The sequence below is a fragment of the Nannospalax galili genome, unplaced genomic scaffold, assembly GCF_000622305.1.
Source record: "Nannospalax galili isolate Female #2095 unplaced genomic scaffold, S.galili_v1.0 scaffold593, whole genome shotgun sequence".
NCBI classification, from domain to species: domain Eukaryota; kingdom Metazoa; phylum Chordata; class Mammalia; order Rodentia; family Spalacidae; genus Nannospalax; species Nannospalax galili.
This window is the reverse complement of record NW_008332686.1, coordinates 484,400-510,521: the sequence shown is the minus strand read 5'-3', so window position 1 is coordinate 510,521 and position 26,122 is coordinate 484,400. Positions and strand designations below refer to the sequence as shown.

Below are 26,122 nucleotides of genomic sequence, written 5' to 3'. Positions count from 1 at the left end.
TAGTCTTTAAGATAAATAAAAGAGGTACTTTATAGTACACAGTTCCCTTATGGTTTAAGTTTTTTTTGCATAAGATCTCAGAGTGTACAGTGAATAACTTTACTTCATATTTTCTCAAGAGCATTTTTTATTTGGAGAACAAAAATGCATTTTAAGTATATGAAGGAGAAGAAAATTTACAAACACAGAGGAAAATATATAAAATAGAATTTTGCTTCTATTTTATGTATTACATCCCATACTTAGACTTATTCACAACTTTCAAACCAAAGTTCTGTAGAAATGGATGGGATCAGAGAAAACACATGGAGCTACATGAGTCCCCTAAATTATACTTCAATTTATATATTTACTTTCATACATGTGTCTTCTAACATTGTTTTCATAAGATGTTTTAAATTTTGATAAAAGGTCAGTTAATGAAAGGAGAATCCATAATAACACAATTTTCACCACAAAATGCTTACTGACAGCTGTGACATTTAAAAATTGAATAGTCATTATCTTTTTCTAGGACAGAACCAAACTGAATAAAAAGTCGTCTTTATTATGTACTTTTCTCCTCTAAAACCAAACCTCCCACCCTCTTTTGGAAGTTAACATTAAAATATATCAACACTTTTTTAAACTTTTTTATGTTGAATTGACAAAGAATAATCAGAACTATTCCAAAACTAATGTAGGTTTTTGTTTATAGAATGCCATAAATCTCAAATATAACCATATGTGAGGATCACAATAGTAATGAAATTGTCACTAATACTGAGGAAAAGTATTGAAGTCACATACTAAGAAATGGGAGGCTGAGTAATCCTGATGTGTAATATTTAATTTTGCTTAAAATGATCCACAGCATTTTACACCACTCTATAAATAAATTCCTTTATTTTTTGCATGTACAGTATTTTTGAATCATCACTTCTCTTCATTCATGAAACCATGCAGCTGAATAATAACGTGACTGAATTTATTCTATTTGGGTTGACGCAGGATCCATTTAGAAAGAAAGTAGTATTTGTTGTATTTTTGCTGTTATATTTGGGGACACTTTTGGGCAACTTGTTGATCATTATTACTGTCAAGACTAGCCAAGCACTTGGGAGTCCGATGTATTTTTTCCTCTTCCATTTGTCGTTGTCTGACACCTGCTTGTCTACTTCCATAGCCCCTAGAATGATTGTGGATACCTTTCTGAAAGAGGCCACTATATCATTCAGTGAATGCATAATCCAAATCTTCACATCTCATATTTTTGGTTGCCAAGAAATCTTCATCCTCATCCTCATGGCTGTTGATCGCTATGTGGCCATCTGTAAGCCCCTACACTACATGACCGTCATGAGCCGTCGGGTCTGTGGAGTGCTGGTGGGTGTGGCTTGGGTAGGATCCTGTGTGCATTCTTTAACTCAGATTTGTCTAGCTTTGAGTTTGCCTTTCTGTGGTCCCAATGCACTTGATCACTATTTCTGTGACTTACAGCCTTTGTTGAAACTTGCCTGTTCAGATACTTATGTGATCAACCTGCTTCTGGTGTCTAATAGTGGGGCCATTTGTACAGTGAGTTTCATCATGCTTATGGCCTCCTATGTCATCATCCTGCGTTCACTAAGAAACCACAGTGCAGAAGGGAGGCGGAAAGCCCTCTCTACCTGTATCTCCCACATCATGGTGGTCATCTTGTTCTTTGGTCCGTGCATATTTATATACACACGCCCTGCCACGACTTTCTCCATGGATAAGATGATAGCTGTGTTTTATACAGTTGGGACACCTTTGCTCAATCCTCTGATCTACACACTGAGAAATGCAGAAGTGAAAAATGCCATGAGGAAGTTGTGGAAGAAGAAACTAGTCTCCGATGCTGTAAGATGAATGGATAACCTTTTCTGACATTGAATTAACCCATAACTTTGTAAAGATATTATTTTTCTATCATTGCGTTAATATGATACTATCTTAGGGCATGAAGTGTATTAGGGTTTTTGTTGTTGTTGTTGTTGTTTTTTCTTGTTTGTTTGTTTCATCCCGGGAACAACTGTAAAGATATATAAAATTGTTCAGTTTTATGTAGAAAGAAGGACAGAGACATGAAGCGTCAACAGGAATGAAAGCTTCCTAAGTTTGATTTTGTTCAGTGCGGGGTTTCTGCTCTCTAGCCTACGGAGTGCCTCTTGTGCTTTTGTTCTGACTTCCCTGTCACATTTCACACTTACTTTTGGAGCTCTCTGCTGGCAATTTTCTATTTACATTACTACAACATGTATAGCTTAACAGATTTTCTTCTTCCAAACAGTTTCCATTATGTAAACATTCTGGTCTCACTGCCAATTTAGATTTTTTTTCTGACTTCACAGATAATACTAGATTCAAATAATTGTAGACGCTTCCTTTTGTAAGGGAGAGTATATATGCTTTAAGATACTCTCTTAGAATTTTGCTTCGTACTCTTAAAACTAACTATGTGTCAACCTAGATCCTCCTATAACAGTGATGGGATAGAGAAATAAAATTCACACTTTTTGAGAGTCTGTGATGTTAGGAAGGTTTTACTGTCAATAATGACTTGTAGTCATTCAGTGTTTCTTCCTTCACGTATTTTTTGTCCCTGATATTATTCCTTCAAACTTGCGATGATTATTATAATAGTTGCTTTACAAAAAAGATATGATTATAACATATATAGTCCAAGTAAATATAGAGATGTATATATGCACTAGAAATCAACAGTATAATCACTTGATGGTAGGTTTTGAATATATTAACAGATTAAACAACAAAATTGTGAAATACCAAAGTATTATTGTTAGGGTTTGAAAGAGAAAAAAAAAAAATTTTATCACAGAGGCAAATTAGCTTAGTGACTTTTCAATCCTCTGCAGACTAAAGTACCTTGAGAAAGAAGCAACAGATATTTGGCTATTTGATGGTATATATTACTTTTTATCATTATTCAATAACTCTTGCCTCTAAAACATAAACTCTAAGAAACTTTGTGATATCAATATGTTTTATTATTTGCATTTTATCCAGGTACAAAATATTTTTTTTATTTGTATCATCTATTTTGTATCATCTATTTCCATTGCTAAATTAGCATATATCCATTAGGAATTTTACATCAAATTTTTATACTGGTAACTTTTTTGCTCAAACATTTTCAGCCCCTAGAATTTCTTTAACTTGAAATATTGATCATAATTTCTTTGTGCTGGTATAGAAATTTATAAGTACTTCAATTAACTTCAATTATAGGTAAACTTGCCTTGAATTTCTGTGAATTTCAATATGAAATCCAGGTCAAGCATTTTATTATTGTGTAATATCTACAGATTTGTTCTGGTATTCTAAAGTTTGTACATAAATAAATTATACTTGACAGGGCTATTATACTTGATATTCACTTTATCTAGAAACAAGAAAATTGTGAAAACAATATATTATATATTGAATTACAAACCATCAAATATGATTTCAGGACATGGATGGAGCACATAGTCTCTATTTACATTTAGGATTTTCTAATAAAGATTCAAAGACTGTTCATGCAATCTCAATCAGTATTTTAGTTGAAGTAATTTTTCTGAAATGGAAAGAATGGAAAAATGAGAGCAAAAATCAATAAATAAAGGAAAGGGTATAGGGAAGGAAGAGAACAGTGACCTGATAAAGAGTCTGCATACACTGTGTTGTCACAAGCAGGGTTTTCTCCTTATACAACTGGCCTGCCCACCAGTACAAGAGTGGCACAAATATTACAAGAGTAACAAACTGCTTTCTGATTAGATTTAAGATCTGCTTCTTAGGATGGATCCTGTTCCTAACATTGACATCAGGCCTAGGAATCTGTCAGCCAACAGACCTTGGAAGAACCCCTAATACTATTATTACGTTAAGTAGATACAGTACTAAACCGGTTTCTAATGACTTACTGTTGTACCCATAGATCAATGCATCTCTCAGCTCTCAGCAGAGAAGGACAGTAGATGGTGTTTAACACGGAGAGCCATGACTGGCCAACATGCAGAGATTAAGAGCCTCAGAGTGCTTATCTCTGATAGGACACTTACATCAAACTTCTGCTCCCAATGTTCAGAGATCATTGTGGAAAAAGAGTGGAAAGATTGTAAGAGCCATAAGAGGTGGATGACCAAAAAGAGGCAGAGTTTTTCAGTTAACTGGTCAGCTACTCATATAAACTCACAGCAATGGTGACAGCATGTACAGTAAACTCAAGCCAGACAAAATCCTAGCACAGATATGTGGAAGTGTGTAAGAAACCCCAGCATTACCTGATGAACTATTTCCAGTGGATGATTGCTGGGAAGGGCAGATTTAGTGTCCTATTTTAAAAAGTGAAGGAAGGAAAGAATTTTACAACTAGTGCATGATCCTGAAGTGATTTATTGTCTGTTGTTGCTGTTATTTTCCTAACTCTATTCAAATTTTGGAAAAATAAAATTAGTATTATGACTATTCATATTATAAAAGTGTCAATTGTTTAGTGTTTGATATAAGAGTACAAGGTGGAAGGGCTGGAGAAGAGCACTGGCTGCCCTTGCAGAGGATCCAAGTTTGGTTCCCAGCACCCACATAGTGACTAACAACCACATAGTGGCTAACAACTCTAGATCCAGAGGATCAGACACCCTTTTTGGACCTCAGCAGGCATTGCATGATATGGGTGCACTTACACATATGCAGACAATACATTCATATATATATAAGCTAATTTAGTAATTTTATCACATTTGCCATATATATGTATAATTACTATGTGGAGGGAATTGGGGCCTCGGGTAGAAGCCATTTTCACCAGCTTGATAGTAGCATTTAGCTCTAAGGCTTCTAGCCAAAAATTAGAAGATATCACTGGAGAACTGGAAAACCACAGAACTGTTAGCATGGAAACGATGCCATCATGAAACACTGGGAAGAGTTAAAGTGCTGCATCAACTCTGGAGATCAAGAGACCATGTTGGAAAGATGTATCAACCAGAATGTGCCAGGCACCTCTGGGGATGCCCTGTGTCCTGCCTGCTGCATGAGGCGGCAGCAAAAGCTTCATTTCCAAGGAATCTGTGCATAGGACTGATCTTCATAATGCACCATGATCATCACCTCATGCAACTAATGGTTGTGGGAAAGGACACAATAGAGGAAAAGCCAGACTCATCTGTATGATCATCAAATAAGGCATGTTGTATGAAATAGAAAGAGGTTAATTCATTGATTGGCAGTAACTGACTGTAACCTCTTAAAGTGAAATTATTCTCACACAAAGTATGACTTTAGATGTTATCATTTCCATTTAAATCTCATAGTTTTAGAAGGCATTTTTTTGAGTTGTACAAAAATGAGTGAACAGTAAGCATAATACTTCTCATTAAGTTTTTATGAACAGGATATTTTATTCTGCTTAGCTAGACTTTTTACCCCAGGGTAAATTCTAGGGAAGAGAGAACCCTAAAGTTTCAAATAGTTTTCTGTGGGTTTTTTGTTGTGTCTGTTATAACTCAGCACATCATCTTTCATTAATATATCTGTAAGAGTAGAAATTTTGAAAATAAAAGTATTGCTCATTAGGAAAGTATAATCACATAACAAATCTAAATTTCTTAGTCACATTTTATATTATTTCATGAGAGAGTTATGCCTCAAGAATATACTTTTAGAGGACATTATTCTTTTGTAAAGCTCAATAATTTTATTCCAGGTCTGGAGAGAAAGTTCAGTGACTAAAAGCATTGGCTGTTCTAGAGGACCTGAGTTGTGGTCCCAGTTTCCATTTCAGAGGGCTCCTAGAGTCCTTTAATGCCAGCTCCAGTGGAACTGATGTCCATCCTGGCCTCTGTGGGCACCTGTATATGCATGGTGTGCACTCATTCAGAGACACGCAGAGACACATAAAAAATAATAAAACCTGGGTCCTCAATTCTATTCCATTCATAAATGTATCTGTTTTCATGTATGTTCCATGCTGTTTTTATAATTATAGCTCTGTAGTATAATTTGAGATGACTTCAAGCTCTGTGACCAGTCAGAATTATTTTGGCTAAGGAGGGTTTTTGTCTGTATTTTTCCATATGAAATATAAGACTATTTTTTCATTTCTATGAAGAATTGTGCTTGAATTTTAATGAGGATTGTGTTGACTCTGTTGGTTGCTTTTGGTAGGATGTCTACTTTACATTATTAATTGTAATGTTCCATGAGCATGGGATGTCTTTCCAACTTTTGGTGTCTTCTTAGATTTCTTTCATGAATATCTTAAAATTTTATTGTACAGGTCTTTAACTTCCTTGGTTAAATTATACCAAGATAGTTAAAAAATTTTAAGGCTATTTTTAATTCCCTAGTTTATCAGTATGTTTTTGTTGGTATATCAGATGGCTACAGAATTTTGTGTTATTTTTATCCTGCTACTTTGCTGGAATGTGTTTTTCAGTTCTAGGGTTTTCCTACAGGAATCCGTAGGGTTTTTTTGGTTGATTCTTTTATGTATAGAATTCTGTCATCCTATCACCTATACATAGGGATACTTGGCTTTCAAGTTTCTAGTGTCTTTAACTCTTTAACTTATTGCTCTAGTTAAGACTTCAAGTACTATATTGAACAGGAATGGAGAGAGTGGACATTTTTGCCTTTTCCTGACTTTAATGGTAATGCTTTGAGTTTTTCTACATTTTATATGATGTTAGTTGTGAGACTGCTGTATATTTCATTTATTACTATGAGATATGTCCCCTGTATCTATAGATTCTCCAAGACTTTTATCATGAAGTGGTGTTGGATTTTTGTCAAAGACATTTTTCTGCAACTAATGAGAGGATTATATGGTTTCTTTCCTTGAGTCTACATATGTGGTGAATTGCATTTATTAGTTAATGACTATGAAACTAGTCCTACATCTCTGGGATGAAAGCAACTTGGTCATGGTGGACAATCATTTATGAGGTGCTCTTGTATTCAGCTTTTATCTTAATGAGAATTTTTGTGTCTATGTTCATCAGAGATATTGACTTATAAATATTTTTGTTACCTCATCTTTTTTTGGGACATCAAGGTTATACTAGTGACCTCAGCCAATGGATTTGAATTGAGAACCCAGAGTTAAGCCTGCACACTTGTAGTTAACCAAATTTCACAATGAAAAATGTTTAGTCATAAGAGAAAAGGGAACATACTCAACAAATGGTGTTGATCAAACTGAGTATCTAAATGTAGAAGAATGAAAGTGAAAGCCCTGTTCCTCTCATTTACAAATCTCAACTCCACACAGTTCAAGGACCTTGAGATAAGACTTGATGACCTGAAGCTGATAGAGGAGAAAATATGCACTAGATTTGAAGTTATAGGCATAGGAAAGGAATTTCTAAACAGCATTCTGAGAGTGCAGGCCTTAAATCTAACAACTGAGAAGTGGTACCTCATGAAACTACAGAACCTCTGAACAGAAAGAAAAGCATAATTTGAGTGAAGAGGCAATCTACAGAATGGGAAAATATCTTTCCTAATGTCATCTCTGAGAGGATTAGTATCTAGAATATACAAAGAAGTCTAAAAACTAAATATTTATAAAACCTAAAATCACAATTAAAAATTGAGGCAAGGAAGTAAACAAAAAGATGTAATGTCAATGGTTGTAAAATGTTTTAAATAAAGTTTAACATCCTTAGCCATCAAGGGAATGAACATTAAAACTGCCTTCATAATTCATCATATCCAAATTAGATGGCTAAGACCCAGAAAACAAATTTTGCAAATGCTGGCAAGCATGTTTAGAAAAGTGAATACTTGTTCACTGCTGGTTGGAGTACAAACTGGCATATCCACTATGGAAATAAGTGTAAAGATTCCTCACAAAGCTAAAAATAGATCTGCCACATGATCCAAAGTTACCACTCTTGGCATCTCTATCCTACTACTGAAATATCTGTTCATGTGTATTGAAATTCTATTCACAATAGCCAAGAAATGTCAAAAGTCTGCATGCTCATCACCCAATAACAGGATAATGAATATATGATACATTTACACAGTGGACTATTCTGCTGATAGGAAAAAATGAAATTATGGAATTCTCAAGTAAATGGATGGAACTGAAGCTATCATCTTGGGCGAGGTTACGAGATGCAAAAACAAGTGTACATTTTCTTTCACATAATTGCAAACACTGAATCCTTAGCTATGCATGGTTCCATTGGAAAATACACTGAGGTCAGGAAATCAGTAAGAGCCATGGAGAGGTAGTATTCCTGAGAGTAGAGATAGAATAAAAAGATATAAAGCAGCAAATGCACTAATGGGTTAGGAATGGTTAAATGGGATGTCGAATGGAAAGGCAGGGCAGAAGAGGAAGTATAGGTAAGGCTAACTAACACTAAAGGCCTTCTGAAAATGCCATGTAGAAACTAGAAGCTTTTTTATGGTACATACATATACAACACAAAAAGAGTTTAAATAGAGTTACCCTATAAGAGGGAGGCAATGTCCCTACTTGAAACCATAGGCCTGCACATAAATAGCCCAGTGACAGGGAATGACTTTGTCGTTGAAGGCTGTTAAACAAGAATTGGATAGACTCTAATTCCACTGTCTTAGTTACTCACCAGAAGTTGAGGGGGAAGAATCACTATTAAAGCACTCTGTAGATGAGATGTAGAACAACTAATTAGAAATCAAGCTGTTACTGACCTGAAAAGTCATCTCTACTTTATCACTTTCACAGTCCTGGAAGGTGCTATGCATGCTACTGGAAGAGAAAAGTAATTATCAAACTTTCCCAGTTGTAGGCTCCAATAACAACCTACCTGGCAATATAAACCCCTGATGTAACAGTGGGATTCATTTTACTGGAATAATCAACCACTTTCTGATTGGATTTAGGACTAAATGTAGGTGCTAGGGTCCATAACTTGCACTGATATCAGGACTAAGAAATGATGGCTAAACAAATCACAGAACATAGGGGAGAACGTACTATTATTTTGCTAAATAGACATAGTATTAAACTGACTCCTTATGATTTATTGCTATACACATAGATTAATGCATCTCTCAAATCTCACTCAAGAAGATTCTTTATGTGGCATATTGTGATTCACACAGACCCACAAATGGTCAACATGCAAAAATTAAATGATTGCAGAGTACTTATCCTTGAATAGGACACCTATATCAAACTTTTGCCTCCCAAGACCCAGAGTGGACAGAAAGATTCTAAGAACCAAAAGTAGTGGTTTACTAGAAGGAAACAGTGCTTTCCAGACAAATGGACAGTTACTTATATGAATTTGCTGCAACTGTAACATCATACTGAAGATCTTAGTAAGCTCAAGTGAAACAAATTCCCAGCATACAAGTGGAGAGGTGGATAAGAATTTCTAGCCCTAGCTGATAAACTATTGGCAACAGATAGTTGTTCTGAGAGAGTCCATTTGCTTTAAGGCTATGAGCTGGGTAGATTAACCAGATTCTGGAGTATAGACTTAAATGGAAGCATATTTGAGGAAAAAAATTAGACTGGATAAGCCTAAAATTAATAATAAGGTATGTGAAATTGGGTGAAGAGTTCTAAGGGTGGATGCAGATAGGGGAGAAGGTCTGAATACGATCAAAATAAATTGTATAAAATTATCAAAATTAAAGGTTTTTAAAGTACCATGGTGAGTTTTATGATATGAAAATCATCTCATAATGAAAAATAACAGGACACAAAGTTACAGACTGAAAAAATAACAGAATTTCTCAATGGCAGAAGCATGAATTACTTTCTTTTTCATACTGATGTATAACCCTTGGAGTTAACATTTATTCAATTTATAAACACAAAGCATATTTTCCTCTTCTCTTTTGTATTAACTCTATCAATTACACAAACATGCCAGGATTTCTCTTAAAATACACAATATTTTTAAATCTAAAATAAAATACAAATCTTAAAGAAAAACAGTTTATCCCACATATAGTGATAGAGAACAATTGACTCTTAGAATTTACATGAAAAAAGCTCATGGTCTTTTTCCTATCCATGAATCTACTTAGAATACAAAACAGAGCATTGTTAAAATCAATCACTTCCTAATAGCACAAAATTACTGAGTTGGTTCACAAATACTGCAGCCCTCTATTTTTGGAGGTAGACAGCATTATCCTTTACTCACTAATACACACAATATGTTTTTCATAAAAAGAAAGAAATACAATACAATTAGGCAAGATATAAAACTGATACAACATTTCACATCTCTAATAGGAGCTTAAGAATTTAATGTTTTTAATTTTTTTTAAATATTTTATTATTTTTACTTTATGTGTATGATTGTATTGCCAACATGTAGGTAAATGCACCCTTGTCATGCAATGCCCACAGAGGACAGAAGAGGCAGTTGGATCCCCCGGAACTGAAGTTACAGACGGTTGTTAGCTGCCATGTGGATGCTGGGATTCTTAACCACTGAGCCATCTCTCCAGCCCCTAATGTTTTTAATTTTAATGTGGTTAATTTTAATATTTTTGAATGAATGAAAATTGTAAGCATTTCCCCTGGATTTATAATCTAATAACTTTGGTTAGTCTCTGTCTTCCTTCCCAGGAAATCTATTTACCATCAATAATACAATAAAAAGGAATCTAGGGAAAGTCATTTACTAATGTTTTGCTTTCCTCTTACAAAATATGAGCCAGTAATGCTGAAGAAATTTATCTTCAATTTTTCTACTTAGATTTTGAAAACAACTGATGATGCTCACTTATAATAAGAGTTTTAGTTTAGGAAACTGATTAATTTTTGTTACTAAGTAAACACTGAAAAAAATATGTTGTCCATATATTGTTTTTGATGCAGGTCTTAAAGGTTGTGGTTATCTTGAAGGAAGCATGTCACTGGGGATGGGCTTAGACTTCTTAAGCCTTGTCAGATCTCAATTGCTCTCTTGTGTCCTGTGCCTTCTTGAAGATGTGAGAGCTTAGCTTCCACTTCTCCTCTGCCATGCCGCCCTGTCATGATGGACTCTTGGCCCTTTGGAACTGTGAGCTCAAATAAATTCTTCTTTTATAAGTTGCTTAGGTCAGTGTTTCTCTCACAGCAACAGAAAAGTGACTAATATACTTCCCCAAAACAGTTTACAAGCATGACCTTTTCTCAAAATCTTTATCAGCATGTGGAGTTTTTTTTTGTTGTTTGTTATTTGTTTCCTTGCTTGTTTTGTTCTGTTTTTTTTTTAATTCCCTAAATATTCTATTTAGACATTAAGTATTCTTTTTTAAAAAACACTGAACTTTAGTACATTTCATACAGCAGGTTTTTAATCAAATTTAGATCTCCTCTCCATCTATGTCCCACTCCCACCCTTCAGTGGACTTCATATATTCTGCCATATATGTTAATTCCTATCCAGTCAAGCATTTGTACCCAGATGTTTCTTGTTGCAAATTCATCCACTGAAATCTAGTCAGTCTATCTAGAGATCATAAGTAAGGCCTACTCTCCCTCATCCAGTAGTAATGAGCCTCCAAGAGCTCCCAGACTAGGGCAGACCCACCATCCATTTTTTTTTGCTCCACTCTGGGCCCTTGTCTGAGTTGGCATGGGTCCTGTGCTCGATGCCACCATTGCCACAATTTCACATTTGTAAGTTTCCAGCGGCCTGAAAGCCTCTGCTTCCCTATATGAATGAAACAACTCTGGCTCTTACAATCTTTCTGCCCCCTCTTCCTCAATGGTCCCTAACCATGGGTGATGAGGTTTAATATAGGAGTCCTATTCAGGGACACACACTCCGCAGTCTCTTATTCTTTAAAACATGGCCAGTTATATCCTTCTACGTGCATTGCACTCTGTTCCTTTCATAGTTCTAGAGGATATTATGCAAACAGCAGGGGGAAAAAATCAGTCAGTGGTCTGACACAGCCCTAAAGTCGTAACAACTGGCAGAGCAAACTACCTCTATTGGTGTAGTAGTGGCACTGTTGTCTAGGGGTAATCAACACATAGCTGGATGTAAAGCTGTCTCAATGGTAGTTAACTCATGGGTGGCATAGTAAAGACAGCCAAACAACATGGTCTGGAGAGGTCATAGATCCTACAGAAACATCTATCTCTGTCATATCTCTAGACAAATAAAATTTCTTACCATATGCTAAATATGGATCCTTATATTTTCAGACAAGTGTACCACATATCACTCATTTAAGAAGCTTTTTTGCAACAGATGGAGGCTACTGCAAAATCCTACAACTGATCATACACAGAGAATATACATCTGAGAGATGCCTAGGCCTAGGTGACACACCTACAGTTGAACCCCTACACCTAAGGCTCATGGAACATAGCAGAACAGGGGGCAGAGAGAAACCTAGTGTATCCCTCAACTCTTATCAGTGAAGCATCTGTTTTAAAATTATTTATTATTATTTATGTGTGTGTATGTGTCCACATTCACATAAGTGCCAACAGAAATCAGAAAATGGCATCTGATCTAGAGTTCTGGAGTTACAGGCAATTGTCAGCCACCTGACATGGGTCCTAGGAATGTAATTCTGGTCCTCTGTAGAAGCAGCTATCCCTCTTAACCACTGAGCCATTTCTCTAACCCATAACTCTCGTTTTTGTGATGGTAGCTATTCCTTTTTTTAAAGACATTACAAAATTGCCATTTATATTTTATTATTATTGATTATATATGAAAATAAAATGGAATGGCAGGAATTATTTATGTTGGGAAAATTTGGTACATTATATTCTGAATAGTGTGAGGTGATATGCTCTTGAAGTTCTGTCTTTCTTTCCATTGATAATCATGATATCCACTGAGTGTTTCTCATAAACTTGTGGGCTATGTGGATGTCCTGTTTTTACCAAACTCTGTTTTCATCTCTTGCTCATTTTAACTGGATACTATTACCATTGCTGTTAAGTTTTTCTTTTTCAGTTTCTTAGATATTTTGAGTATTAACCTCTTGTCAGATATACAGTTTACAATCATTTCTCCCATTCTTGAGCTTGTGTCTTCGAATCACTTATTTTTTTATTGAGAAGATGCTTTTGAGGTCAATGTTATTCCACTTGTATGCTATTGGCTTTGTTTTCTGTACATTATACATATCATTTGCCCATTCCAACATTCTAAATGCTTTCATTGGATGCTTTTCATTAGCATCACAATTCCAACTCTCATATTTAAACTTCAGCTATTTCTAGCACAGAAAGGCTGATATAGGAAGTTTGAAAGCTAAAGGTCGGCTTGGGCAAATATGTGAGATCCTGTCCCTAAATAAAAAATAATAATAAGAGGGCTAGGGACAGAGCTCAGTGTTAAATCACTTGGACCTAGAGGGATCTAGGTTCTGTCTCCTCTTCATGGAAGATAATCTTCAACACAATTTTGAGTAGATTTTTATAAATGTTAATAGATAGGCTTCTAGTTTCATTATTCTGTATGTTACTAGTTTATTGGAAAGATTATCCTCTCCTGAATAAATAGAGTTTGGTTACATGAAAGCATTTATTCTCAGGTACTCTTCTCTGGTTGACTGGTTCTTTTAATAAAATGACACACACTGAAGAGCATTTGCAGACAATGTAGTCCACATATTTAGTTGGGTGGAGCATTTAGCGAAACGGATCTAAATATCATCAACCTATATTGTATAAAAGCTACAAAAATTCAATTAAAGTTATGACTGTATCATTGTTTTTATTTTTGAGACTTTCATAATTGAGTCCTATATTTACATCATTTGCAACCCATGCTCTTCTCCTGTAACACCTCCCACGTGCCCCAAGTCCCTCTCAATTTCATAACTTATTTTGAAATTTTTTTTACAGCCCACTGAGTCCGCTTAGTGTTGCTCATACGTACAAGGATTTAATGCTGACCACTTGTGATTGGATAATCTTCCAGAGAGCTCATCATTGTAGAAAACTGATTCTCCATTTCTCTGCTGCCAATGATTGCCCAGAACTCCTCATCTGCAGGACCTAATAAAGTTTCCCCCATCTAAATTGACGTGTCAACTGATATTATGAATATGGAGCCCTGTTTAGCAGCCATATTGATGAGATTTCATGTGTGCAGCTTCCCTTTCATGTCTAGAAGACATTATCTAGCAGCAATTGTCCTGGCTCTCTGGCTCATACAGTCTTTCTCCCATTAGTTCCAATTTGTCCTGTGAGTCTTACACATAGGTCTTGCATTGCAGATGTATCATCTGGGGCTGTGCATATCAGAGTCACTTATTTTCTGCATTTTGACCCATTTTGGGTTTCTGTAGTAGTCTCTATCTCTTGTGAAAATAAGCTTTTTTGATGAGTGTTGAATACCACACTTACCTCTGGATATGAACAATCAACCTAGTGAAGAGTATTCTCTCAGAGTGGAGGAGAATACATGCCAGCTCTACGTGCACTGGAGGGTTAATATCCAGAATATAAAAATAACCGAAAAAGTAATTAACCAAGAAAACAAATAAACCAATTAAAAGTGGGCTATGAATATGTTCAGAGTTCTCAAAAAATGGCTAAGAAATATCTTTAAAAGTGTTCAACATCCTCAGCTATCAGGGAAATGCAAGTTAAAACTAAGATTTCATCTTACTTTAGTCAGTGTGGCTAAGATCAAGGAAACAGCTGACAACATTGCTGATGAGAATTTTGGGAAAAGGAAAAAATTATTCACTACCGGTAGGACTGCAAACTGGCATTTCCACTACGGAGCAGAAAATAGATCGAGCATTTGACACAGCTATGCCACTCCTTGCCATGTAACAAAAGGACTTGATATCCTGCCAGAGATACTTTTTCAGCCATGCTCAGTGCTGTTCTTCCACAATGGGAATAATGGAAACAAATTAAATACCTTTCATTTCATGACAAATAATTAAAATGTGGAGGTTGTGCAGAATGGTATTCTATTCTGCTGTAAAGAAAAATTGAATTACAACGTCTCCAAGAAAATTGAAAAAGAAAATGTTATACAACTTGAGGTAACCCTGACTTAGAAACACAAATGCAGAATGTTTATTCTTATTGTGGATCCTGGCTCTGAATCTTTAGATATGATGATAGAGCCTTCAATAATCACGGAAACCAGAAAAGTAGTAAGGGAACATGGAGATGTGGGGGAGAAGGTGCTCCAGAGAGGAGGACAGTGGGACACAGATGCTGTCAAGGGAGAAATGGGCAAAATTAGGTGGGGAGACTTTAACTGGTGCTGGGGAAAGTAATACAGAAGGAGAGGAAGTGGATATTAATAACAGGAAGGATATCCAAAAATCCATAAAGGATTTTTTATTTTATAAACTAACTTAAAAATACATATATAATGCATGTGTGTGTCTGTGGTGTGTGTGTGTGTGTATGCGTGTGTGTCTGTGTCTGTGTCTGTGTCTGTGTGTGTGTGTGTGTGTGTAGATGCAGGTTATATAAAAATAAAGTGCCCAGAAGTGGAAACCTCTTTTCTAAGAGACTTCCAATACAATATAAGCTATTGTCTTTGCCCTTGGTTATCTCTCAGAAATTGAAGTTAAGAAACTATGGCTGAAGCCACCACATTCTTTGTGCATGGGACTTGGAGAACTCAAGCTTAAACTGGTCTGGAAGCCTCCTTCTTGAGGGCAAGCTTTCATGGTATTGGGAGGTACTATGCAAACTAAGGGGAAAAGGGTATCAATAGTCCTACCCAGCTGTAAAGTCTATGATTTACTACAACAACTGGCCTGTAAGGTAACCCTAATATTATGATAGTTTAACTTTTATGTTGGGGGTAATCAACAACTGTGTGATTGGACTTAAAGCACACTCAATAGAAGGGAATCTATGAATGGTACTGTAAACCTCCCATGGCTAGGGAGGTCATCAGGTCCAGAGGAGAACGTCCTATGACCATTTTCATCAACCAAATAATTTCTAATTATATTCTAAATACTTATCCATACTATTCTTATATCATATCTTACATTCTTTGTAGCATATTTTGAAGCCAAATACTGCAATGCATTCTGGTTGATTACTTTTAAGATGGCTTTGGCTATTCAGGAATTCTTTATATTTTTCCATACAAACTTACAATATTTTACTCATTCTGCAGAGTGTGTTACTACAAATGTAATAGATATTTCATTGAGTTCTAAGTTATTTTTGCCAGCAAGGGAATAATTTTTAAATTTTATTACTATTGTGTATAGTTGCATAATGTATATGCCTGTGTGGGGGCATCTGGGATGGGAGGTTAAGACCTGAAAAATGTCACTACAGGAACATGGAGACACTAGGAGTGAATAAGCAAGACATTTGGCCAAAGTGTTTGTACTGAAAGCCACAGACAGTAAAGGCCAGCCTTTAAAAAGAATATGCATAAACCCTAACCAGTTCAACTTGGCTGTGTGTCTCACATACCCATTCATCATTTTATTGGACAACTATTTATTGAAATGACTTGAATTATTAGGTGTCAAATGTTTACTGCACTAGTAGAAAAATATGTTGTAATAATCTGAGACTAGGGAGACAAGGACAGGCAGGAAGTTCTGGTCTGGAATGACAGTGATAAGGGCCTTTTTGAGTGAGAATATTGAGTGATTTTAGGTTGTATGGTGATAGGATTAGGTTGTACAGTGGTAGGCCTTGAACTCACAGAGATCCACCTGCCTCTGCCTCTCCAGTGCTGGGATTAAAGACATGTGCCACCACGCTTGGCCAACTATGTTAATGCATCATAAAAGGAACAAGCCTGACATCAAGAGAGCAGATTATTGTAATAACTGTGTATGCAAGGCAGTAGAGTAGGTATCTGTCCATGTTGGTAAAGATATAAAGTACAATCTACACAGCTGAATTCAGATAGAAATCCTCTCTAACTGACATATTTGCTAGTGACTCAGATGTTGTGCGTCTAAGAAACTAGCAGTTAACAACCTTACTGTTCTCTGGTCAATTCAAATCAGGAAAAGGAGCTTCAGTTAAGGGATTAGGCCTGACACCTTAGGGCTGTTCCATGAACAATAAAAACTGTCATAGATGTGTAAACGGAAGGTCCATTTCTTCCCTGGTAACTGAGATACCAAGGCCACAGGATGGACAGGCACTGCAATTGAGACCACATCCTTTTTCTTCTGCTTAGTAGCTTCCCTCAGTTCTTACATTCTCTTCACACATTCATAAGGATTCCATGTTGAGTTCTTCATCCAGAGACATTTCATTGACACAGAAAGAGTTCTCAAGAGACATTGAAATTGACTTTTGTCAAGAGACAAAGGAACTGATAGACAAAGAGGATTAGAAAAAGACAAATCCTGAATTCTGGCCCACATCCTTGAACAGATGAAGAAGTGGAGACAATGGAACAAAATCAAGGGTCTTTATAAATGACAAAATCTTCTCCATCTCTATGATAGAGGCCCTCCTACACCCAAATGTGTCTGCTAACCCTGCTGAAAAATTAAATCTGTATTACCACTCAAGGCAGCATTTGTAAATGATGGTTATGGCTTTAATCTTCATTATATAAAATAATCCATATGCATATCATTTATTAATTTGTTTGAATCCTTTTCTAAGATTAATCAAAGTAGAATGATTGTTGATTTACTTGTCCTCTGAATGAACTTTAATACTAAACAATTTCCTAATAGTATTTTTCATTTCAGCATTTCTCAAAGTATAGATTAATGGGTTTAACATGGGAGTTATCATAGTGTAAAATACAGCAACTGCCTTGTCAATGGGTAATGTAGTTGCAGGTCTCATGTACACAAATATGCAGGGAACAAAGAATACAACAACTGCTGTGATGTGGGAGATACATGTGGAGAGGGCTTTTTGTCTTCCCTCTGCACTGTGGTTTCTTAGGGAGCGCAGGATGACTATATAGGAGCCCAGAAGAAGGAGGAAGTTTAACAGACAGATGAACCCACTATTGGCAGCAACAAAGATTCCCAGAGTGTGGGTATCAGTGCAGGCAAGATCAAGCAAAGGGTTCAGATCACACATGAAGTGATTGATGACATTAGGGCCACAGAAGGGTAGACCAATAATGAAGAGGATCTGTATGATCCCATGAAGAAAGCCTCCCGCCCATGAGACTCCCACTAGCAGTTTACACAGTCCTCGGTTCATGATGGTTGCATAGTGCAAGGGCTTGCAGATGGCCACATAGCGGTCATAGGCCATCACTGTTAGCAGGATGACATCAGCACCTCCAAAGAAATGTTCCCCAAAGATTTGTGTTATACATCCATCGAATAAGATGAGCTTCCTCTCATGGAGTGAATCAGCAATCAATTTAGGGTTATTGACTGAGGAGTAACAGGCATCAATAAAGGAGAGATGGGCTAGGAAGAAGTACATAGGGGAATCCAACAATCTGCTGTGGGTGATGGTCACCAGAATGAGCAGATTTCCCACCACAGAGACGATATAGATGGCCAAGAAGACAACAAATATGATTTTCTGCATTTTGGGGTTCTGTGTGAGCCCCAAGAGAACAAACTCCGTCACGTTGTTTCTGTTCTCCATCTGCTTCATATGACAGTTCACTACATTTCCTGGGGAAAAAAATTCCTCAACTCTAATTTCTATATTCTAACCATTAATGGGTAATTATATTAAGCTGTGAGTTTTAAAATAGACTTTTTTGATATTGCAAAATCAAGTTCTGAGTGCTTAAGATTACTAACCTTGTCTCCTAGATGAAAACAACTGCAGAGAATAAAAACATGTCCCACTTTGTAAACTTACTGGGAGGAATTCCAGTATACTGTATAACTGTATTGTTTGAAATGACTCAGGCCTAAATAAAAGTTCATAGTATAGCAATGCAAAGGATTAATCTCATAAAAGGCGGGACAGATGAAATAGCCACCAGTCGGAAGGACATTTCCCCTTTAGTCTTGGTCACTATGGAATAATCAAATGTAGTAAAGAAATAACTAGAAGATTATCAAGGACTGTGAATTCTGGTGACTTTAAACAATGACATAGTAAACTGTATATGAATACTGTGTGAAATAAGTTGGAGTTTAGTAAGTAATGGAAGAGAGAGAAGTAACCCCAGGTATTGCAATATTTATCATAATTTCTCTACTTATGGAAAATACTCTCAGAGTAAGAGCATTTGCTGCTCTTCAGAGGATGCAGGTTCAGTTCTCAGTACCTACATGGTGGTTCCCAATAATATATAACTCTAGTTTTAGGGCTCCAATACCTTTCGTGGCCTCTGTGGGTACCAGACAAGCACATGGTACACATACGTACTTGCATACATACCAGCAGGAAGACACACATACACATAAAATAAAAATAAATCTTTTTTTAAAAAGAAGAATCATTCTTTTGTAATGAATGTTAATGCAAATACATTACAATTTCAACTTTTCAGATTATGAGTATTCTAGAAATATTTTCTTCTTATTTAGATATAATAAACATTAAAAATCAATTAAAGATTGATGTAAAGAATGTCAGACATAGTGGGCAAGAACACTGTTTCACACCTGGACCAGAACCCCAAATTCCTTTTCCTAACTACATGATACTACAGCAGTACCTACTGGCTGGAGGATTATTTATACTTTGTCTAACAAGGGAATGATTTTTCCTTGTTTGGAAGATACTTTGTCTTAAAATCTTTTTTTCTTGAATGTTTGCAATTTCATACCGTAAAGTTTGATGACATTTAAATCCCCTACCCTCTCCACACCTCACACACACTGTCCCCTGCCCAATTTAAGAAGTCACTTCAGTGTGTACTGTCTTCTTTTTGACTAACAGCATCTGGACAGATTAAACACTATTTTTCTCTACCTCAAATGGTGTGGAAGTGAAGGAGTTTTTTTTTCAGAGACAACTTCATGGACTTCCCATTTGGAGTCCTGGCTTTGGTCCTGACCCTGCTCCAACAAGTACTCTTTGAACAATGACCCTATCAGTAAAGGAGGCAGAGGGCTACAAATCCAGAAAGATCATGAAAGACATATTTTTATGAAGTTCTCAAAGGGTGTCTGATGCTGGGGTTTCCTTTGTCCACAGGAGTGGAGGTTAGCCCTCCGGATGGCAGCAATGAGAGCCCTAACATCTATGTTTTGCTGAGGAAGGTGGTGTGATGAAAGTTTTCTGTCTTTCCTTGGAATTGCTTTGAGCTCAACTAAGGAGTTGGTCTCTCCAAAACATAGGAACTGCTGCAAGGTGACCACTTCTTCCTCATTGATCATGATGCTCCAATGATCCCACACATTCCTGTATGCATCCTGGAGCATCCTTCAAGATGTATTCCTGAAAGGTCCCATCTAAGGTATGGAGGTTCTGCAGAATCTCAATCTTGTTTCAACATACTGGAAAGCTTGTGTGCTAGATGACTTTAGTGTCAGCTTGACACACCTGGGTTGAGGGAGCCTCAATTGGGGAATTGCCTTCATTGGACAGGCCTGTGACCATGTCCACTGGGCACCTTCTTGACTGTTGGGTGCTATTGGAGGGTCCAGCCCACTGTGGGTGGTGGTGCCACCCCTGGGCAGGTGGGCCTACGGTGCATAAGAAAGGAGGCTGAGTAGGGGCCAGAGGAGCAAGCCAGTATGCAGCATTCCTCCACGGCCTGTACTCCACCTCCTGCCCTGAGTTCCTATGTTGGGCTCCCAGATGAACTGTGACGCGGGATATGTGAGCTAAGTAAACTCTTTCCTGCCCAAGTTGGTATTGGTCAGAGAGTTTTGTTACAGCAATGGGGGAAACAAACTAAGACAGCTTGTCAGACAAAATGCCAGTATGAAGTAAGGAGGTGGGCTTGAAGTCCCACCCCTAGGTGAGGACAAATGATAGCTGCTAGGAGAAGGAGGTTCATTTTCCTTAAGAGTATGACCACTGGTAGGCCAACCATGCTCCAGGGAATAGACTCACCAAAGAGTATTTTGACAATACACATTAGACTACATGGGCTTTAAAGGAGTGAAAGAGGAAAGGATGTTGGGTGGTTAGGGAAGTGGGTGGATCTGGGAGGTGATGGGTATGGGGATAAATATGACCAAAATACATTCATGGAATTCCCAAAGTTAAATTTTTTTTTTCTCTTTTTGAGACAGGGTCTCCTTGTAGCCCCAGCTGTCCTGGAACCCACTATGTAGACCGGGCTGGCCTTGAGCTCACAAAGTTCTGTCTGCCTCTACCTCCCAAGTGCTGGGAGGCAACAACAAAGACTTTCAGAGATATTTTGATGAATGATGCCATGAAAAAATAGAAGAGTTACTGTAAAAAAGTCCATGATATTTAATAAGTCTGTCATATCCATGGCTGCTGATATAGTACTTTAATCTGTGTGATTGCTATTATTTTATGCTATTATTTCATCCATTATAGAAATAAATATCAATAGTATTATGTTTCATCTATAAGAGCATCATTAATAAAAACTTCCAAATACTCCTTTTTTATATTTTAGAGACATTTGCTTATGTGATTCCCCTTATGAAGGAAGTAGGTGGCTAATATCAATATATTTCTTTACATACTATAGTAACAGTAAATAATGTTCCTAAGCCAGCAAAGTAGAGAAGAATATTGGTAGTGTTAATTATCACTTTGATTATTTTGATTCTTAGTTTTTGTTCCCACAATTTTAACATACATAATTCTCAATTCCTAACGTAAAACTCTATACCACGTATTGTCATGTTATTTAAATTTATTCGTAATCAACTCTTGATGTAATGAGACTATTTTCATCTTTTGATATTCTTTTTTAATTTTTTAAATTTGTTTTTATTGTATGTGTATGAGTCTATTGCCTGCCTGCATGTAAGTATACTTGTTCATGCAATGCCCTCAGAGGACAAAAGATGGTTTTGGATCCCCTAGAACTGGAGTTACGGTTTGGTTGTTAGCCATCATGTGGGTACTAACTTTAATACTATTTCAACAACTCCCTATGAAGCAATTTTATCAATGCACATTTAGACATGCAATGATATTATTATAATACCAATACTAAGAATATGAGTGTTGCTGTATTCTTGGCAGGGCTCCTTCATCTTGGCCTGTTATTTATTACATCATTCCTTAATATTATTATAAAATAAAGATCCACAAACTCTGGTGAAAACTGCTGAAAGTCACTGAAACAGCAACTGAATATATTGGCTCAAGAACTGGAAGATCATCTGAGCATGGTAGTGCACACCTTTAAACCCAGGTGACTCTTTGTGAGGTCAACCGTAGTCTACGTGGAAAGTTCTGGGTCAGCTGGGGCTATAGGGAAACACTGTGTCAAAAAGACCAAAAATAAAAAGTTGAAGATCAGCAGAGATTCTTTATTCTTCCTCCTGTGACATCCCTTATGTGGAGTGTATTTCCTGTCACTTCACATAATTGCTTCATCATTTGATTATAAAATGAGAATAAGAAAAATCACCTTGTAATATACTATGAGAATTGATTAAAATAGGAAAACAAGCACTAGTATGCCAGTATGAATATATGCCTTCACTTTTTCATAATTATGTGTATAATCACCACATATGTAGAACTGACAGTTTAGGGAATAACATGGAGAAATATTTAACCCTGCCATAAACACAAGATGAATTTCCTCCAATATATTTTCAAAGGAACCATACAAGTCTGATACAGCCATAGCACATGATCACAGAATGTGCTTGTGCTTGAATCAAGAGCTTATGATTATTCATTTAATGTTCATATTTAGAACTTCTGCTATGTGAGGTCTAGCTAAACTTTGTATGCATCTTCATGTTTAGTTTTGCTTATGAAAAGGGGAAACAGTGCAAAACAATGGTTCTTGGAGTTAGACAGGTGGCTTTTCTAAATTCATTCCCTTGACATGTGTCACATTATACAACGTTAAATTAAAATAATATATTCACCAGTAACTTTAAAAAATGGTGCAAAGATGAAGCGTTCTGTGACAGTAGTGGATAAACCCTAAAAGTAATGATTCCTTCATAAGTAAAATATCAATATCTGACAAACAACAGCACTATTTAAAAACATACCTTGAAAGTTTGAGAGAATCTTGCTGAAGGTAATTACTGTCAGGTTTATCAGATTTTGAATGAGACGTCTTCTAGAAGAAATTTTTAACATAATTTTTTGATAAATTTGTTGAGAAACTTTGGAGAAAATTTGATATCAAGTCTGTAGATATTAACATCTCTTTTAAAGAAAAAAATCCTTTCTTCCTAAAACATAAACATGTTTTACAGAAAACCTAGGATTTGAATTCAGAACAAATACCTTTCATTTTTTATGAAGAAATGATCTTTGATTTCTGATTCTGGTCCTCAATCCTGGGTGGCAGGAGCTAGCAATGGATGGAGAACACATTACACTAGGTCCACTGCACTCATGAGTGGATCTTGCTCATGCAAAGTGCATGGAAACCGCATTTGTCTCCTCCATTAAATGGGTATTTAAAGATGTTTCCCTTCAGAATTCTGAAACCTTGGGTCTGTGCATTGTCTCCCAGGTATTAATTATCTTCCTTGATGGAGTGACTTTGTCTTAGAAGCACGTGTTCTCAAAAATATGTCTGAGACACACTGTTCAGCGGGGAATAAACATCTTTGAAACTGAAAAATAAGCATGTGACAATTTCCTTTCTCTATATGACACTGTTTTGTTAAGAATATGGATTGTCACATAAATTGCATAGTGGCCTCTCTAAAGCATGGGGACCAGGCTCTCAACCAAAAAAACGCTGGGCTCATACCCTGTGAATAACATGGTTTGGGTTCTGATGATCCTTATTTTTACTGAAATAACTTGGATTCAGCTAAGCTGTGCATGATTTCTCTCAAGTAAATGATGTAAATATATATGAGCAATTATCAAGAAATTTCTTTAAATTTTTATAAAATTTTTGTGTATTTCACACAGAAAATCTTAACTTTATATACCCTCCCCCACTGGCACCATCCCATAGGCCCCCCACACTAGAATTCATACATTCTGTCATTTGTGTTAAGGTCTATTGACATCCCCAGATGTCCCTCAGTTCATAGCCATCTATATTTTAAAGACAGCAAAAAATAAAAAAAAAAAACAGGATATTAAGAAAGAGGAAGGATGTTGAAGACAGGGGAAGAGGAATAAAGGAGCAGAGTTGGGGTGAATTTTATTTACATTCAGTTATATACAGCTACACCCATGTCACCATGAGACCCACTATATTGTGACATTAATGACATGGAAATGTTTTACAGTAAGATTATGTCATCTGAAAGATAAACAGTTTTTCTACCCCTATTTTACTTTATACCCTTTCTTTCTTTTTCCTTCGTGCTCTACTTAGGACATGCAGCACTGTGTGCAGTGAATGAAAGAAGATTACACAAAGCTTTCAGATAAAGGTGATATGGAGATATGGGAGGTGTTGGAGAGGAGCAACTGGGCATGGATTTGATCAAAACACCTTATATGCATGTATGAAAGTCTCAATAATTTTTTTAAGTTAAAAAAAGAGTGGATATTTTTGCATTGTTCCAGGACTTAAAGAAACACCTCTCAGCTATTCTCCACTCTTCTCTCAAGCATAATGTTACTTAGATTATTAAAAATGAGAGTACATTTGTTTAATTATTTGTCCAATGTATATTTACCATACAGTGGTGTTGAGTTTGACAACTACTACTATGAGATGATATCATTTTTAATGCTTCATTCTTTTTAAGTTTTCTTGAGCCAGAGTCTCTGCAGCCTGGGCTCTGTAGACAGGAACTTGCTATGTAGACCTGGTTGGCCTCATTCTCATAGAGCTCTGCTTCCTTTGGCTTCCTATGTGCTGAGATTAAAGGCATTTGCCACCATGGACAGCTTCTATGTGACATAGTTTTGATGTGATGTTTTGTGCTTATTAACTTCCACACATTGAAAAGTCCTTGCATCCTATTTGACACCATTTGTTCATAGCAAATAATCTTTTGAATGTCTTGTTTGGTTAGTTCCTTAGTATTTGGTTGAGAAGTTTTTAATCTAAGATTATGAAAGCTGTTGACAGCTGACCTTGTGTGCATGTGTTTGTATGTGTGTATACTTGTATATGTGTGTGTGTATCTGATTTTGAAGTCAAGTTAATGCTAACACCATATAATAATTGAATTTTGAAGAACTCTCTTCAATATTTTGAATAATTTAATAAGCTTGTAATTATTCTTTAATGTTTGGTTTAAGTCTGGACTGAATCTTTTGGTTTGGGGGCTTTTCTTTGATAGTAGATATTTCATTGATTACTTAATTTTGTTATGGCTGATAAATTAATTCAAGTTTTCTTTGTATGATTAAACTTAGTAAGCTGTATATATCTAGGATTTTTCCACATCTTTCAGCTTATCAAATGTGTTAGCAGTCAGATGTTTGTGAAGATCTCCAATGACCTTTTGTCCTTGCTGTTTGGGTGATGTCAGCTCCTGTGCTTTCCTCTCCAGCTCTTCATTCATCAGTTAGCTTTGTCTTTGAGTGTGTGTGTCTGTGTGTGTGTGTGCGTGTGTGTGTGTGTGTACTGTGGTCACTGCCAGTGGTGGCCTCTCCTCTGTTCTCATGGGTGCTGCTCCTTCATTTTCACGGGTGTCGAGGCTCCTCTTCTGCTCGCCTGGGGCTGAGGTCTCTCTCTGCCTGCTCTGGGCTGGGCTGAGGCAGCTCTTCTGCTTGCCCTTTTCTGCCTCCTGTCATTACTGCTTCTGGCCAGTCCTGGACCCCAGGGCTGGTGAGGAGACTGTGCCAGTGGAGCTGCATTCAGACACAGGAGATCAGGCTCAGTGACACAGGTCTGGTTTATTGCACGAATGCACAAGCTTATATAGGGTTAGTGGTCTAATCACAGCACAGCAAGTAGGATACCCTATTAGCATAACAGACTTAGCATCCGATTAGCATAACAGACTTAATGTCTTATCACAGAATAGCGGGTAGGATGCCTCATTAGCATACTGGGTTTCAGATTACAGAGCCTGGATTCCTGGAAACCACATGACCCTGACTGTTGCAATATCTAAGTCTTGCAATTTTGAATTCCAAGGATGGTGATTAGGTAGTGGCGAGCTCTAGGCATCAGTCTCATGATCTGCCAATGGGAGCAAATGTCACAAGGTGTTTCTTGTGGCCCTAGTGTTTGGGCCATTG

The 26,122-nt window shown here is 36.7% G+C and overlaps 2 protein-coding genes across 2 annotated transcripts; one reads left to right on the top strand and one right to left on the bottom strand.

The window, feature by feature from the left end:
- Positions 1-939: 939 nt before the first annotated feature.
- On the top strand, positions 940-1,872 carry LOC103729627 (olfactory receptor 4C16-like). Its single transcript, XM_008827704.1, has one exon. It carries the CDS (start codon positions 940-942, stop codon positions 1,870-1,872), a length of 933 nt encoding a protein of 310 aa, XP_008825926.1.
- Positions 1,873-17,584: 15,712 nt separating this feature from the next.
- Positions 17,585-18,523, bottom strand: LOC103729602 (olfactory receptor 4C46-like). Its single transcript, XM_008827678.2, has one exon. The coding sequence runs from the start codon at positions 18,521-18,523 to the stop codon at positions 17,585-17,587; it is 939 nt and encodes a 312-aa protein (XP_008825900.2).
- Between the last annotated feature and the right edge of the window lie 7,599 nt (positions 18,524-26,122).

What these genes read in the sequence shown, in the direction of transcription:
- LOC103729627 (XM_008827704.1), top strand. Translation starts at nt 940, where the DNA reads ATGCAGCTGAATAATAACGTGACTGAATTTATTCTATTTGGGTTGACG.
- LOC103729602 (XM_008827678.2), bottom strand. Translation starts at nt 18,523, where the DNA reads ATGAAGCAGATGGAGAACAGAAACAACGTGACGGAGTTTGTTCTCTTG.